This window comes from Chiloscyllium punctatum, chromosome 17 (assembly GCF_047496795.1).
Source record: "Chiloscyllium punctatum isolate Juve2018m chromosome 17, sChiPun1.3, whole genome shotgun sequence".
Lineage (NCBI taxonomy): Eukaryota > Metazoa > Chordata > Chondrichthyes > Orectolobiformes > Hemiscylliidae > Chiloscyllium > Chiloscyllium punctatum.
In genome coordinates, this window is record NC_092755.1 from 94432176 (window position 1) to 94446580 (window position 14405).

Below are 14405 nucleotides of genomic sequence, written 5' to 3' on the forward strand. Positions count from 1 at the left end.
CAACAACTTAAAACTGCATTAGTATTTTGATCAGTTAGCTCTCCCTTCTACCTGAAAGCAACAGGAACTTGATCTACATTTTGGTAGGGCAAATGAGGGCAGGACTTATACACTGAACAGTAATGTTCTGGGAGTGTTGCTGAACAAAGGGACCTTGGAGTACAGGTTTATAGTTCCTTGGAAGTACAGACTCAGGAAGACAGGGTAGTGAAGGCGCTGTTTGGTACTCTTGCCTTTATGGGCCAGGGCATTGAGTTTAGGAGTTGGGATGTCATGTTGCTGCCAGACAGGACATTTGTTAGGCCACTTTTGGAATACTGTGCACAATTCTGGTCTCCCTGTTATAGGAAGGGTGTTGTTAAATTTGAAAGGGTTCAGAAAAGATTTACAAGAATGTTGCCAGTATTTGAGCTATAAGGAGAGACTGAATAGGCTGGGGCTATTTTCCCTAGAGGCTCAGAAGCTGAGGGGTGACCCAATGGAGGTTCATAAAATGAGGGGCATAGATACAGTGAACAGTCAAAGTCTTTTCCACAGCGTCGGGGAATCCAAAACTAGAGGGAATAGGTTTAAGTTTTCACGGGAAAGATTTAAAATGAACCTATAGGGCAACTATTTTATGCAGAGGGTGGTGTGTATGGAACAAACTGCCATAAAAAGGGGAGGAGGCTGGTATAATTACAAAATTTAAAAGGCATCTGGATGGGTATATGAATTGGAAGCATTTGGAAGGATATGGACCAAATACTAGCAAATGGTACTTAATTAACTTATGCCTTGGCCTCTGCATGAGTTGCACCAATGGGTCTGTTTTCTGTCCTGTACATCTCTAACAACTTCTCTCTCAGATCCCCCACACTTGCGACCAGATTCCTATTCTTGTTTTATTTTAGCCTCTCTGCAACCTTCCAGCTGTTTTGTGTTGGTCTTGTAAATAGCTTGCAGTGTCCAAAATTTCTTAAGTAAGGAAGTGATGATACTTTTCAGTAGAAGAATTTGACCAGTTTAACTGTGCTCCATTCTAAAAGGGCATTTCCTCATTATCTGGTCTTCAATCCATTCCATTCTCACTATCTCTTACCTGGCAAGTTCTGCATTTTTTTCTCTGCAGATAGACGTCCGAGCTGTTTTCTTCTTATCACCAGTTGTCAGCCCGCTGGTAGCATCCTGATTGGCAGCCTCCACTGGTGGGCCCACACTTACAATTAGCCCTGACTGTGCCCATTTGGTAGCCTTCCGCAAGGCTGCAACTGCTTCTTCTGTGATAACTTCACAATACCCAGTCTGCAAACCAATGAAATCGTTAGTCTCAGAAAGTATATTTTGTCAATACAAAGTTACAATACTATTCTGTTTCAGGATAAAGAAGGAACATGCGTTCTATAGATAAGCTGAAACTCTGCACAGTTATTTATCATAATTTAATAGTGACCCAATTATTTGATTTATGCAATGTATGAATTCTCAACTTTAAAAACAAAACCAAACAGGGAAAGGCACTTCCTTGACTTTTATTACACACACAGAAGTCATTGCCCATTTGGGACAGAAGATGGGAAATGTAAGGAATGGATAGTAATGAATATATTTAAGAGATGGAACTTGTATCCTGAATAATAGATAAAAATAAGATTACTAACACCAAAGTAAAGTAAAAATATTTTTGAAGAACAGTTAAGACAGATGAACTCTGGGCATGGTTGAGAACATGGCACTGGGATATCATAGCAATTACGGAGACATGACTCAGGGATGGACAGAACTTTTGGCTTAATGTTCCAAGGTATAGATGCCATATGAACGATTTGGTGAGAGTCAAGAGAGGAGGGGTGGTACTGTTTTGATTAGAGATAACATTATGGTTGTATCTGGGGAGGATATTCCTGGGAAAAAGTCTAGGAAAGTTATTTAGTTGGAACGGAGAATAGACTCCACAATAGTCAGGGGGAAACTGAGAAACAAATTTGTAAGGAGATCTCCGTTATCCATAAGAATAATAGTGTGGTTATGATAGGGGATTTTAACTTTCCAAATATAGATTGCGACTGCCAAAGTGTTAAAGGCTTGGATGGAGAGGAATTTGTTAAGTATGGACATGAAAATGCTCTGATTCAGTATGCGAATGTACCTACAAGAGAAGCTGCAAAACTTGACCTACTCTTGGGAATAAGACAGGGTAGGTGACTAAGTTGTCAGTGGGGGTGCACTTTGGGCCAGTGACCATAATCCTATTAGTTTTAAAATAGAGATGGGAAAGGATAGACAGGATCTAAAAGTTGAAGTTCTAAATTAGAGGAAGGTCAATTTTCACATTATTAGGCAAGAACTTTCAAATGCTGATTGGGGGCAGACGTTTGCAGGTAAAGGGACAGCTGGAAAATGGGAAGTCTTCAAAAATGAGATAATGAGTGTCAAGAAACAGTATGTTTTTGTTAGGGTGAAGGGCAAGGCTAGTAGATGTAGGGAATGCTAGGTGACTAGAGAAATTGAGGTTTTGGTCAAGAGAAAAAGGAAGCATATGGCACATATAGACAGCAGAGATTGAGTGAATCCTTATGAGAGTTTGAAGGCAGTAGGAGTATACTTAAGAGGGAAATCAGGAGGGCAAAAAGGGGGCGTGAACTAGTTTTGGCCAACAGGATTAAGGAGAAATCAAAGGGATTCTACAAATACATTGAGGACAAAAAGGTAACGAGGGAAAGAATAGGACCTTTTAAAGATCAGAGTCAAAGAGTGTGGTGCTGGAAAAGCAGCATCTGAGGAGTAGGAGAATCAACGTTTCAAACATAAGCTCTTCATCAGAGCAGTAAGCCTGACATTGGTGGTGGGCAAGTTGTTGGAGGGAATCCTGAGGGACAGGACTTAAATGTATTTGAAAGGCAATGACTGATTAGGGATAGTCAACGTGGATTTGGGCATGGTAAATCATATCACACTAACTTAGTTGAATTTTTGAAGAAGCAACAAAGAGGATTAATGATAGTGGACTGGTTAGCTAGGTTAGATCATTTGATTACAGAATACAGAAGGAACTAGCCATTTGTATACAGAACTAGCTCAAAAGGTAGAAGACAGAGGATGGTGGTGGAGAATCAATGTTTTGGGCATAAGCCCTTTATCAATCCCTTCAACAGTAAATAGACAAGGTCTTCTCTCTGGGGTTTGCGGGGGGAGTCCAAAACTAGAGGACATAGGTTTAAAGGTGAGAGGTGAAAGTTTTAAAAGGGACTCAAGGGGCAGGTTTTCCATGCGGAGAGTGGTGCATGTATGTAATGAGCTGCCAGACGTAGTGGTGGAGGCTGACACAATCGCAACCTTTAACAGACATCTAGATGAGTCTACAAATAGGAAGGGTTTAGAGGGATATCAGAAGTGACAAACATGATTAAATTTAGTTCGAATATCTGGTGGGCACGGATGGGTTAGCTCGAATGGTCTGTTTCCGTGCTGTACATGTCTATGACTCTATGACAGTAAAGTGACTTCCAGCATACAACTCTTTTGACCTGATCAACTTCTGTCCACAAACTTAGAAAATTTTTGTTTTTGATGCCAAAGGTCATTGAGTGCAGAATGAGCCATGGAGATTTTGGACAGATTTGCAATCGATCCCCAGACGCTAATGGTATCAGAATTTTCAGATCACAGTCTTTTGCCATTTGGGAACTATTTTCTCATAACTCCTTACTTTAGTCATATCTCGATCCATTTTCACTACTTTCTCCATGTTGGCTCCAGTGCCCAGTCGGAAAGGACGCCCCTCCGAGCTACTGCAAAGAGGAGAATTCAAATTACATTAAAGTGCAACCGAATATTTAACTTCATTGTCACCTCACCTGATTCAGCTTGTAACACTTTTTAATACAGCCATGCAAAATCATGGAAGCCATACAACATAATGCCTTCACTAGGAAATGAAAAATCCTGGCCCAAGTCTAACTTTGGATTGAATATCAGAAGTATTTTTCATACACCAAACTCAATGTAGTCAATAATTACCAAGAGCTCTTTGTTAGCTGTAAATTAAATTTGAATGTGAACCCCTGAAACAAAGAAATTCAATTTATCACCTCTAAGTTAATTGATCAATCCTAAGGCTGTTCTGGAGCATGTCAAATGGTCACAAAGCTAGACAAGATGAGGGGAAGCAGAGTTGCTATTATTGTTTCATGGTGGAAAGTATGCAAGTGTGGACATTAGTTGATGGCATAGAACTGATAGATCCAAAATTGAACTAGTGATAGGAAATGAAGAATCCAAAATTGACTTAGTGGTGATACACACAGGATGGTGGTAGAATGCTATTTGTGGGATTGGAGTGCCCAGTGGAATACCACAAAGGTCAGTGCTGGCTCCCATTGTTCTGATGATATTTATAAAAAATATAGATGAGAATTAGGGGTGCAGGGGGACTGTCCTAACTTAGTTTACAGATGACATGAAGATTGGCATGAAGAGGGAAGAAGGTGGTCTTCAGTAACTGGAAGATATAGAGGGGTTGGTCAATTAGGCATATCAGTGGCAAATAGAATTTTATGCTGAAAAGTGAGAGGGTGATGTACTTTCAAAGAAGTAACAAGGCAAGGGAGCACTCAATGAATAGCAGGAAGTTTGGAAGTTCAGAGGAACAGAGGGGTCTTGGGTGCTTTTTCAAAGATTCCTGAAGGCAACAAGACAGACTAATAGGTTTATTAAGCTGGCTTACAGGACACTTGCCTTTCCTCAATGATATGCCTATTATTTGCATAGATTATTAGAGCAAGGAAGTTATGTTGGAGCTGCACAAAACTTTGATTAGGCCACAGTTGTAGCACTGTGTGCAGTTTTGGTCGTCACACTATAGGGAAGATGTGATGTCACTGGAGGTGGTGTAACAGAGATTCATCAGGATGTTGCCTGGTTTGGAGCATTTTAGCCATGAAGACAAGCTGGCTAGGCTCAGGTTGTTTTATCTCGAGCAGATAAGGCTGAGGGGATCCTGAATGAGGTGTACAAGATTATTAGCAGAATGATTAGGATGGATAGCAAACAGCTGTTTCCTTTAGTTCAAGGATCATTAATGAGGGGCATAACTTTAAGGTAAAGGGCAGGAGGTTTGAAAAGATTGAGGAATTCTTTTTTCATCCAAACAGTGGTGGAAATTGCTCTACGCTGCCTGGCAGTGTAATAGAGTCAGGAAATCTCAACCTTTAAAAAGAATGTGGATAAACCCCTGAAATGTCATAAGGTGATGAGCTAAGTTGGATTAGTCTATATAGATCGATGCAAACTCAATGTGTGATGGGCCTCTTCTGTGCTGTATGACTCTATGCCATAATTGGCATTCACGATCTGACGACCTTGCCTGTAAAGGCTTATATGAAATCTAGAGATATGAAACTTACATTACTTCCCAATTACTTGCTGTAAATGCACACTTTTGCAATTCATGTACTAAGACACACAGACCCCTCTGCAGCCCAGAGCTCTGCAATTTGTCATCATTAAGAAGCTTATTTACACTCTTCCTGCTAAAATAGGCATTTTCACATTTACCCACATTAATTATCATTTGCCAGACCCTTACCCATTCACCAAATCTGTCTACACTGCTGTCGTCTTCACAACTTTCTTTTGCATCTATACTTTGTCATCAGCTACTTTAGCAAACATACCTTCAGTCCATTCATCCAAGTCATTTATATAAATTGTGAAAAGTTAAGGCCGCAGCAGAAATCCCTATGGCACATCAACTGTTTCAGCCTGCCAACCAGAAAATGATCCATTTATGCCTACTGTTTCCTGTTGGCTAGCCAATTGTCTATCCATGTCAGTAGGTTACCCCAGACCATGAGCTATTATCTCTCAATAATATTTGATGTGTCGCTTTATCAAATCTCTTCTGGAAATCTAAGTACAGTACACATCCATCAGTTCACATTTATCCAAGGCACATGTTAAAGAAATGCAATAAATTGGCTTCATACGATTTTCTTTTCACAAAAACAAGTCAAACTGTCTGATTACCTTGAACTTTAAGTGCTCTGCAATAACAACCTTAATAATAATTTTCCACATCGTCTTTATGACGGATGTTGAGCTAATTGGCCTGTAGTTTCCTGCAGTTAGTCTTCCTCCTTTTATTGAATATAATTCCTTTATTCCAATCTTCCAGTCGAAATGACCATTACCAGAACTAGAAGATTTTGGAAAATCAAATCCAATACATTAACAATCTCATTGGCTACTTGATTTAAGGTCTTAGGATGAAGTCGATTAGGACCTGGGGGCTTGTCAGCCTGGATGCGATGCTGGAGAAGAGCAAGTATTGAAGTACCATAAAACTGCACCTTCAAGTGAAAGGTAAACAGATGGCAGAAAAGAACTGTACTGCTACACCTACCTGAGTAATGGCTGAAGGACTTCATGGGATGACTGATCCTCACGTTTATGAATCAAGATCGACAGTTTACCATCTACTGCCTCGCTTTCCTCTCCACCATCTTTCTCTGATTTTATTGAATTCTTTGGGCTGGATTTTGAAAAGGAAGAACCAGCTTCTGATGTGCTGGGAGACAGCACAGTTTGACACCCTAAAAATGGAGTGTTAAATGTTCAACTTCTCAAACAAACAGCCTCACCAATATTACTGTTAGAATGTCAGATTTCCTGCACACTTGACTGAAGCCATGCAAACACTTGGGGCAGAATTCAATTTTGACAATTTCTCAATTTACATTTCACCAATAGTAATTCAGTATGAAATTTAATAATTACTGCAATAAATAAACTGGTATATGCTGTTAGTGGATCTCAGCTAGCAACAAGCTATTATACCAGATCTCAGCACATCTGGGAAAGAAAACACCATGTCTGTATTTGATCAACACTTCTGTCGCAAAGACTGCATGTGTGAATTGAGCTCAAGAAGGATATGGTTCAGCTATGAAGAAACTTTTGAGAATAGTCTAACATTAAACATTTAGGATCACAAAGAAATAGTCACTACTTTGAGTACTAGAGGAACAGATGCCAAAAAAACTCTATACCAAGGTGACAATGTCTTCAGGAGAGGAAAGACTTAAAGGGAAGCACATGAAAAGGAATAATATTTAGATCTTTGATTTCAGTTAAACAGCATCAGTTGGATTCCCAATGGTTTCAGAATATATTTGTGCAACCATAAGGCTAAAACCAAAAGCTAATTTTGAAAAAAATACTAATCACTTCTGTGTCAGTTGTGGGAATAACAATACCATACTAGCACTGCTTACTATAACTCCTTTTATGATATAAAGGAGCCCTACTGTTTCAGAATCTCTCTCAGCTGACACTGCAGAAATCCCCTGGAGCTCAGCATCTGATCTTGAAGTGGTACCCCAGAGCCAGAAATCTACAGTTGCCTGAAAACACTTGTATTTTTATGATGAGACATGTACAATACTCCACATTGCCTACAAACCAAAAACACACCAGAACCAGTGGCTCTCTGAATGATTTCTTACCTTAAAGGAATTGGAGTTTGCAACATCTTATAACTAAAGAAATGTGTCTAATGGCGAAAGATCAATGACTAAAACTGATAAGTGAAAAGACAATTTCTTATTCCAGGGCAAGACCATAAAGGTAAGTTTAAACAGGGAAAAGACAGATTTTTAATATTATGGGCAAAAAGTTATTTTTCTGTTTTAGCAGTTAGCACTGCTGCCTCAGATTGCCGGGGCCCAGTTTCAATTCCACCTTCGGGCAACTGTCTGTATGGAGTTTGCACATTCTCCCAGTGTCTGCGTAGATTTTCTCCGTGTGCTCCAGTTTCCTCCCAAAAAATGTGCAGATTAGGTGAATAGGCCATGCAAAACTTCCTGTAGTGTTCAGGGATGTGTATGCTAGATGCATTAGTCAGGGGAAATATACAGTTATAGGGTAGGGGAATGTGTCTGGGTGGTATACTCTTCAGAGAGTTGGTGTGGACTCCTTGGGCTAAATGACCTGTTTCCACACTACAGGGATTCTATGATTCTACGATACCATGCTATTCAGTGGCAATTAACTTACCTGGTACAACATAATCAGCAAGTTTAGCTAATAGGAGTGATGCAATATTTGAAGCAGGATCAGCAGGATCATCCTGTTCATTGTCCAGGGAAGGTACAGAATAGCTCCATGGGGGCAATTCCACATTCCCACAGTCTTCCACACTCATGAGAGGCAAGGCAGCACGGCAAAGTTGAAGGATGATGAGTACCAGCTTGGGGGATGGTCGCTGGTCTAACAACAATGAAAGGAGCTTTGACACACAGGCAGGTTGGCTAAGGATTGCTTTACCAATTTGACTTCTGATAAGATCAGAAATAAAGTGTAGAGAAAAGCAGAGTTAAATTTTCTTCATTAGTTTCCAAAATTCATATATGCAAAATATATCCTAGGCAATACAATTGCTGCTTGGAAAATCAGGCTTGCAAAAATGTTTGATCTATTCAGTTTTCATTCTCAAACACCTATGTTTAAAATTGTTGAATAGCATAACAGAGTACACATGCAACACTAAATTTATTTTAACACTAAAATCCAATGACATTGAATTTATGCACCAAGTATGCGAGTTACACATTACTTGCGCTAAAATATTATGGATATTTATTTGAAATTCTGCATATCTCTAGTGTGTTATGCAATGAAACAAATGCAAATATCTGAACTTAACTCATTCAAAACCTATTCAAATAGTGAATTGAAAGCACTCCTTTAAAGATGCAGTCTAGTTGTGGGTGATCACTGTTCACAATAATTAATTTTTAAAAAGACATGGAATGGCATAAAGAAACCAAATGTCTTCAACTACTTACTTAACTGTTTACAGACTGCATACAGCAAAAAGATTGTTCAGATAATATTAGTGTGACAGCAAGACAGGTTTGTCAGCATGGTCCTTTTAAAATATCGGAATCTTGTAAGAACTTTTCAGTTCACAATTTACCGAAGTACATGATGGTTGTAAATTGCCATACATCTGAGATTCACCAAAGTTTTAAATGGTACCTGCACTTTTAAAGAACTATGTTGTTGCTCTCCCTACCTGGAAAGGTCATTGAGGAGGCTGAGAACATCCTGCAGTGCGTCATTCCCTGCTGCTTGATTCCCACAGCACTCAGTAGCACGGGCTAGATGGTTGGTCAATAGGCTTGACACTTGACGAGCTAAGCCAGAATGGACTGCATTTGTTGATACACCTAAATGTGATAGGTTTTTATTTGGTGGAAGGGGGTGGAAAGGGAAAGTGGTCAATCAAGAGAGGGACAGCGAGAGAGCGTGATTAAATACACATTAAAGTATACAGGAGGTCGATAGAATTCTATCAAAGCACAGCACCATATGCCAAACTTAAAAAAAAGTTTAAGACCCAAAAGACCCCACTTTTAATTTGGGATAGGAGGAGTCCCAATTTAAAAAGAAAATCCACATATTAGCATTTTTAAGGAAGTTATAATAAAAAAAATTGATATCAAAGTAAATTATCTTTAAAAAGTTTGGCTTGCAATGTATTTGGTAGTTATATCTTTACTTGCGTGTCTTTTATATTTAACTATAGATACGTCTTTCACATGATTGGTTGACATCTCAGAAGAAGGTTGTCATCTCCAAGTAGTCACTTGTATTTTTTTCCTACTCCATGAAAACAACTCTTAGTTAACCAACCAACCAGATGGGGCACTTTGAGCAGCCCAGTATTCTAATGTCTGACCATGCAGCAGAATTTTGAACAATTTTCATTAGGCACACACTGTCTAGTTGCCCAACATGAGACCAATAAACTAATCCTCTAACCATTGAAAATATTGGAAATTACAAAATCTTCACCTTCAGCAGAGGGAACAAGTAAACTACCCTAAAATCGTGGTCTGCAAATGTTTTATTTTGTCAGCGGGGAAGCTGTCAAAATTAAAAAGTGTTAGCAGGTCTATCAGAAAGATCACAGTCTTTTATCACCAGCGTACTTTTCTCATTTAATTGCATACAATCTTTTCACAAAATTAGTGGAAATTGGCAGGTGTTGTATTAACTGATTTTAACTAAGAGCCAGAGTCTATTGTGCAGGCATGAACCAAAATAAAGACAAAGTCAAACATGAAATAATGAATAACGCTAACCTGAGTTTTAATACTTTGAAGGAAGAAAAAGTTATATGGTTGTAGCAGGGAGACATGATTTTATTTACATACAATACTGACCTTCTTCCTTCTCCCACTCCACACAGCGATTAGCCAGTACTTGGAAGGCAGCCCAGGCCATCGTAGCTACCTTCTGTTTTCTTGTCTGTTTCTCACTGGAGCTACTTTCTCGCTGGCTTGTTAGACTGCAAAGTCTATCCATTAGCTGCACCAAACCACTACGCACCAGGCATTTCTCCTCACTTCTAAACACGGGAGGGGTAGGGAGAGAAAAAATACTAGATAGGCGAGAACAATACTACTTGAAGAAAGGCCACAAAAAACACAATTTCCTAAAGACTATAATTAATTGTTTCTATTAAATAAAGTTGCTTAACCCGCTAATGATGAAACCAGGTGCATATTATTGTTAGATTCCAAATTGAAGTCAGTCAAGCAAATTGATTTTCATGGTTTAATTAGATTCATACACATTTGTCATGGCTAGCAGAACTCTATCAGTGCACTTTTGCCATTTTTCACAAAGACACTTGAATCACTTACATCCCCAATCAGAAGAATTGCCCACTGCGAAGACCACAAAAGCAACTATTCAATATGATATTGTCTGCATTGTCTGAAAATTATTTAAATATGTAGATTACGACAATGGATGATTTAACTTCCAATTCATCTAGCAATAGTTCCTTACCTTGTGTATGGAATAGTACAAAGAAGGCCAATGCTATTGGCGCAGGCAATTGGATATCGTGCACAAAGTGAAACAACTGATGTCATGGTCTCGCCAAATGCCTCCTGAACCTGCTCCACCATTCCGCCACATGTCAGCTCTTCAATCCTTAGAGAACAGCAATACACATTTACCAATGAGAAAAGTCAGACAGTCGTAAGCTGTTATACAGTTGGATAAAATCAGAAATCCAAATTAATTCTATTCAGTTAAATAAACATCCTTAATTTAATTGGACCCAAATTTGAGTTAATCTATTCTGTAAATTTAACAATATTTGTTTTTAACTCTGTGCATTCAATATCAAACTTGTTGGTGTCTAGTACATGATCTCTGGCATAAAGTGTTTTTCTTAAATCATCAGGACATTGCTAGACTAGCAGGAATCAGTTTGATGGGATTGAATAAAACAAAGTAAGTTGAATAACAAAGGCGAAAATAATTTAAACATGTCAAAGCTTTGTCGTCTCGAGACTCATTAGGACAATTTGCAAGAATTACCAAGTAAGGAAAAATATGTATACTGTATGAGGGGATCAACTGGCTGGCAAATGTACTTATTGATAGAATATTTGGAATGGAGAATGCACCAGTTTGATGATTACTAACAGTTAACTGCTAAACCATATTTCAGTTTTAATCCACAGGTGTAAAAAGCAATTGCCTTGTACATCTCAAATTAATTTGATACTGTACTCTGGTTAATCACTGAAATTGAGCAGCAAAATGGGCCAAAGGGTCTGTTTCCACACTGTAGGGAATCTAATCTAATCTTTCCTTGACGTCCTGGTTCAGAAATCAGTCAGACTCTGACTAAATGACATGATTCTACCTTCAATGGTCAGTGTGTGTGTGTGTTGGGATTTCTACAGTTCCATGTGCTACAAGTTGGGCCTTAACAGCAACTACAGAAATAGAAACCAAACTTTTTGTTCAACTTGCATACTTCATACTGAAATAAGGTGCCTCAAAGCCATCCAACTGCACAACAGCTACTCTGATAAGACCATTTCTCACAACACATCAACCAAACTCCTGAATAAGCCCAAGGCCATCACCTTTGGTGCTGGAAAGTACCCAGCCAACCACAGATTTAAGACATCTCAAACAGGTGAGTCTAGGTACCATGGTGATCTCAGCCAGGATGGGAACTGAACTTATCCTGATGGCATCACTTTGCATTGCAAACCAGCCATCTAGCCAACTGAGCCAACATTCTCCTCTCACACAAGTTTTGTTCTCCCTTTATTTGGTAATGTAGGACATACTGATGAATGCAAGATGAAACGTTTTTCTTAAAAACGTGCATTTTTTCAGCAAAATTCAAGCTCTGTATTACCAAGATATTTTACATTTGATTATGGATATTGGGCAAAAACAATGTTTTCTTGCCTACCAAAAAGAAACTACACTCTAACCTTTCTAATACTGTTGGCAATCTTGCAGGTAACACATAATAGTAGCCCAACATCACATTCAAAGACTTCAGACATGGTCGAATTAGTAGGAAGGAACATCAAATGGAATCCAATACATCAAAGTGGACTCGGGAATAGAGACATCCAACTCACTCTGTTGGAAAGGTCTCTCCTCCTGCACAATTAAGGAGCAGCAACACTCGCAGCTATTAGGCTTCTTCCCCCCATGTCTAAATTTGTAGTGGCATGTGAATGGCTGTGCAAGAAAATTCAGTGAGAGGGGGACAAAACATGCAAATAATTCATAATACATAAATATGACAATAAGGGAAGCAATCTCAATCCAGTTCCAAAAGTTGCAATTCAGCATTCACAACTACTCAAAATCAAAAATGACTAATATGAAAAAAATATATATTGTGTTGGAACCAGGTCTAGGGGATTGAAGAGTGAGGCTGAGGTGCATAACTGGAGTAGAACAAAGATATTCCTCATTCACCCGTAGTAATGCCCCTCACCTTATTGAGCATGCAACAACTTTTTTAAAACAAGTGAGTTGCTCAGTACTCAGATTTTGTAACATTAGAAGAGTAAACAAAGTCTACTTGCTTCACATCCCAAAAAGATAACTTTATTCAAGAGTTTCCTTTTAAAGAATAACCTTTCTTCCCCAACTGCTTCCCTCCACCACACCCCCTCCCCTCCCCCATCCCCCCCCCCCCCCCCCCCCCCCCACCCCAACAATTCTATTAGGCAGCATCTCACCTTGGCCCACCTTGAAGAACTGTGGTTACAGGTCCAACCAAATGAGTAACACCACCAACTCTGACCGCTGCTGTCAACAGCTCACGCATGTGTACCAGGGCTTGTTTTCTCGTATTACCACGCCTCCACCGAGTCTGGGCAGCTAAAAGGAAACTGCTGCTTGACACCTTAAGTTAAATAAGATCACAATTTTCAAATGTTGTTTATGTAATTCTCAATGGCAGCCTTTCCATTTTAATTTAGTAGGTAATGAGAAAAGTTTGCCACATTACTTCAGTAATTATTGTCAAATGCTGCCAATTATAGATCAACTGAAACATTGTAATATGTACAATTAACGTTAAGTATTCATGCCTCATGGACAGAAATGATAAATTAGTCCAAATGTATTTAAGTCAGTGAGATGATATGTATAATTACAGACATGGTGAAACAAATGTCATAAGTTAGAGGTGTTTAATTCAAGGAACAAAAAAATAGAATTGCACATCTGCTATGAAATCAGTTGGCCCTGCAAATTATTTCAAATTTTATTTACTGACAAAATACATGCCATCAGAATATTATGTACATTTTTTTCCAAGACAAAAATTGATCGCCTCAAATTTTTTCCAATACTTTTGGAAATAAAGCTTAGTTGCAAAAAAAATTTAAACACTTACAGCCTGGTCAGGATTTGTCCCAATGAAAGCAAAGAGCTGTCCAAGCAGCACACTATACGTTGGCTTGTCCCGACTATCTTCAATAGTCAGAGACTGAAGCAGAGTGAAGGAACTACTCCGATGACTATTCCCATGGCGTCTCCTTCAAACAAGACATAAAAATTCCATGACATCTGCAATGTTGAAATTACTTTGCTAAAAATGTTCAATACTTAAGCATAACAAAACTTAATGGCTAAGAGCACTCTCTAATAATAGCACCTTCACTAAAAATTTGTAATTGTCCAACATATAACCTTGCCCAAATTTAGACCTCGTAAAGACCAACTTTCTCCACATGAATCCAAAAGGATCTGTTGAAAGCACTTAATGGGAATGAAGACAAGCCTCTGGAGAAGAGTACAAAGTGTTTTTTGTAGCATGTGGCATCCCATTTATTTTTAAAATGTGTGTTCTTATAGTTTTTTTTCAAATTCTCACTTTCTCTAGCTTGATTATTTCCTACCAATACTTCCAATCTTGCGGTTTGACCACCTGGAAGAAAAGAACAGCAGGCACACAACTATCTCGAAGTCACAAAGCATAATAATTTGAAATTCCCCATGGCTACTGGTTAGCAACCTTGGAATTCCCTACCTAACCAAAAAGTGGGTCTACCAAGACTATGCAGATTATAGTGGTT

General features: G+C 38.8%; 1 protein-coding gene across 2 annotated transcripts in view; it reads right to left on the reverse strand.

Moving 5' to 3' along the window:
- The window catches only part of LOC140488149 (probable E3 ubiquitin-protein ligase HECTD4), a 291859-nt gene that overhangs the window by 108713 nt on the left and 168741 nt on the right, over positions 1-14405 (reverse strand). For both annotated transcript variants that reach the window (XM_072587982.1, XM_072587981.1), the window contains exons 31-39: positions 13724-13865; positions 13062-13228; positions 10840-10986; positions 10209-10393; positions 9056-9209; positions 8035-8315; positions 6383-6572; positions 3689-3770; positions 1082-1284 (exon numbers count right to left, since the gene is read on the reverse strand). In XM_072587982.1, coding sequence (XP_072444083.1) covers positions 1082-1284; positions 3689-3770; positions 6383-6572; positions 8035-8315; positions 9056-9209; positions 10209-10393; positions 10840-10986; positions 13062-13228; positions 13724-13865 — 1551 coding nt within the window. The remainder of the gene's footprint in view (positions 1-1081; positions 1285-3688; positions 3771-6382; positions 6573-8034; positions 8316-9055; positions 9210-10208; positions 10394-10839; positions 10987-13061; positions 13229-13723; positions 13866-14405) is intronic.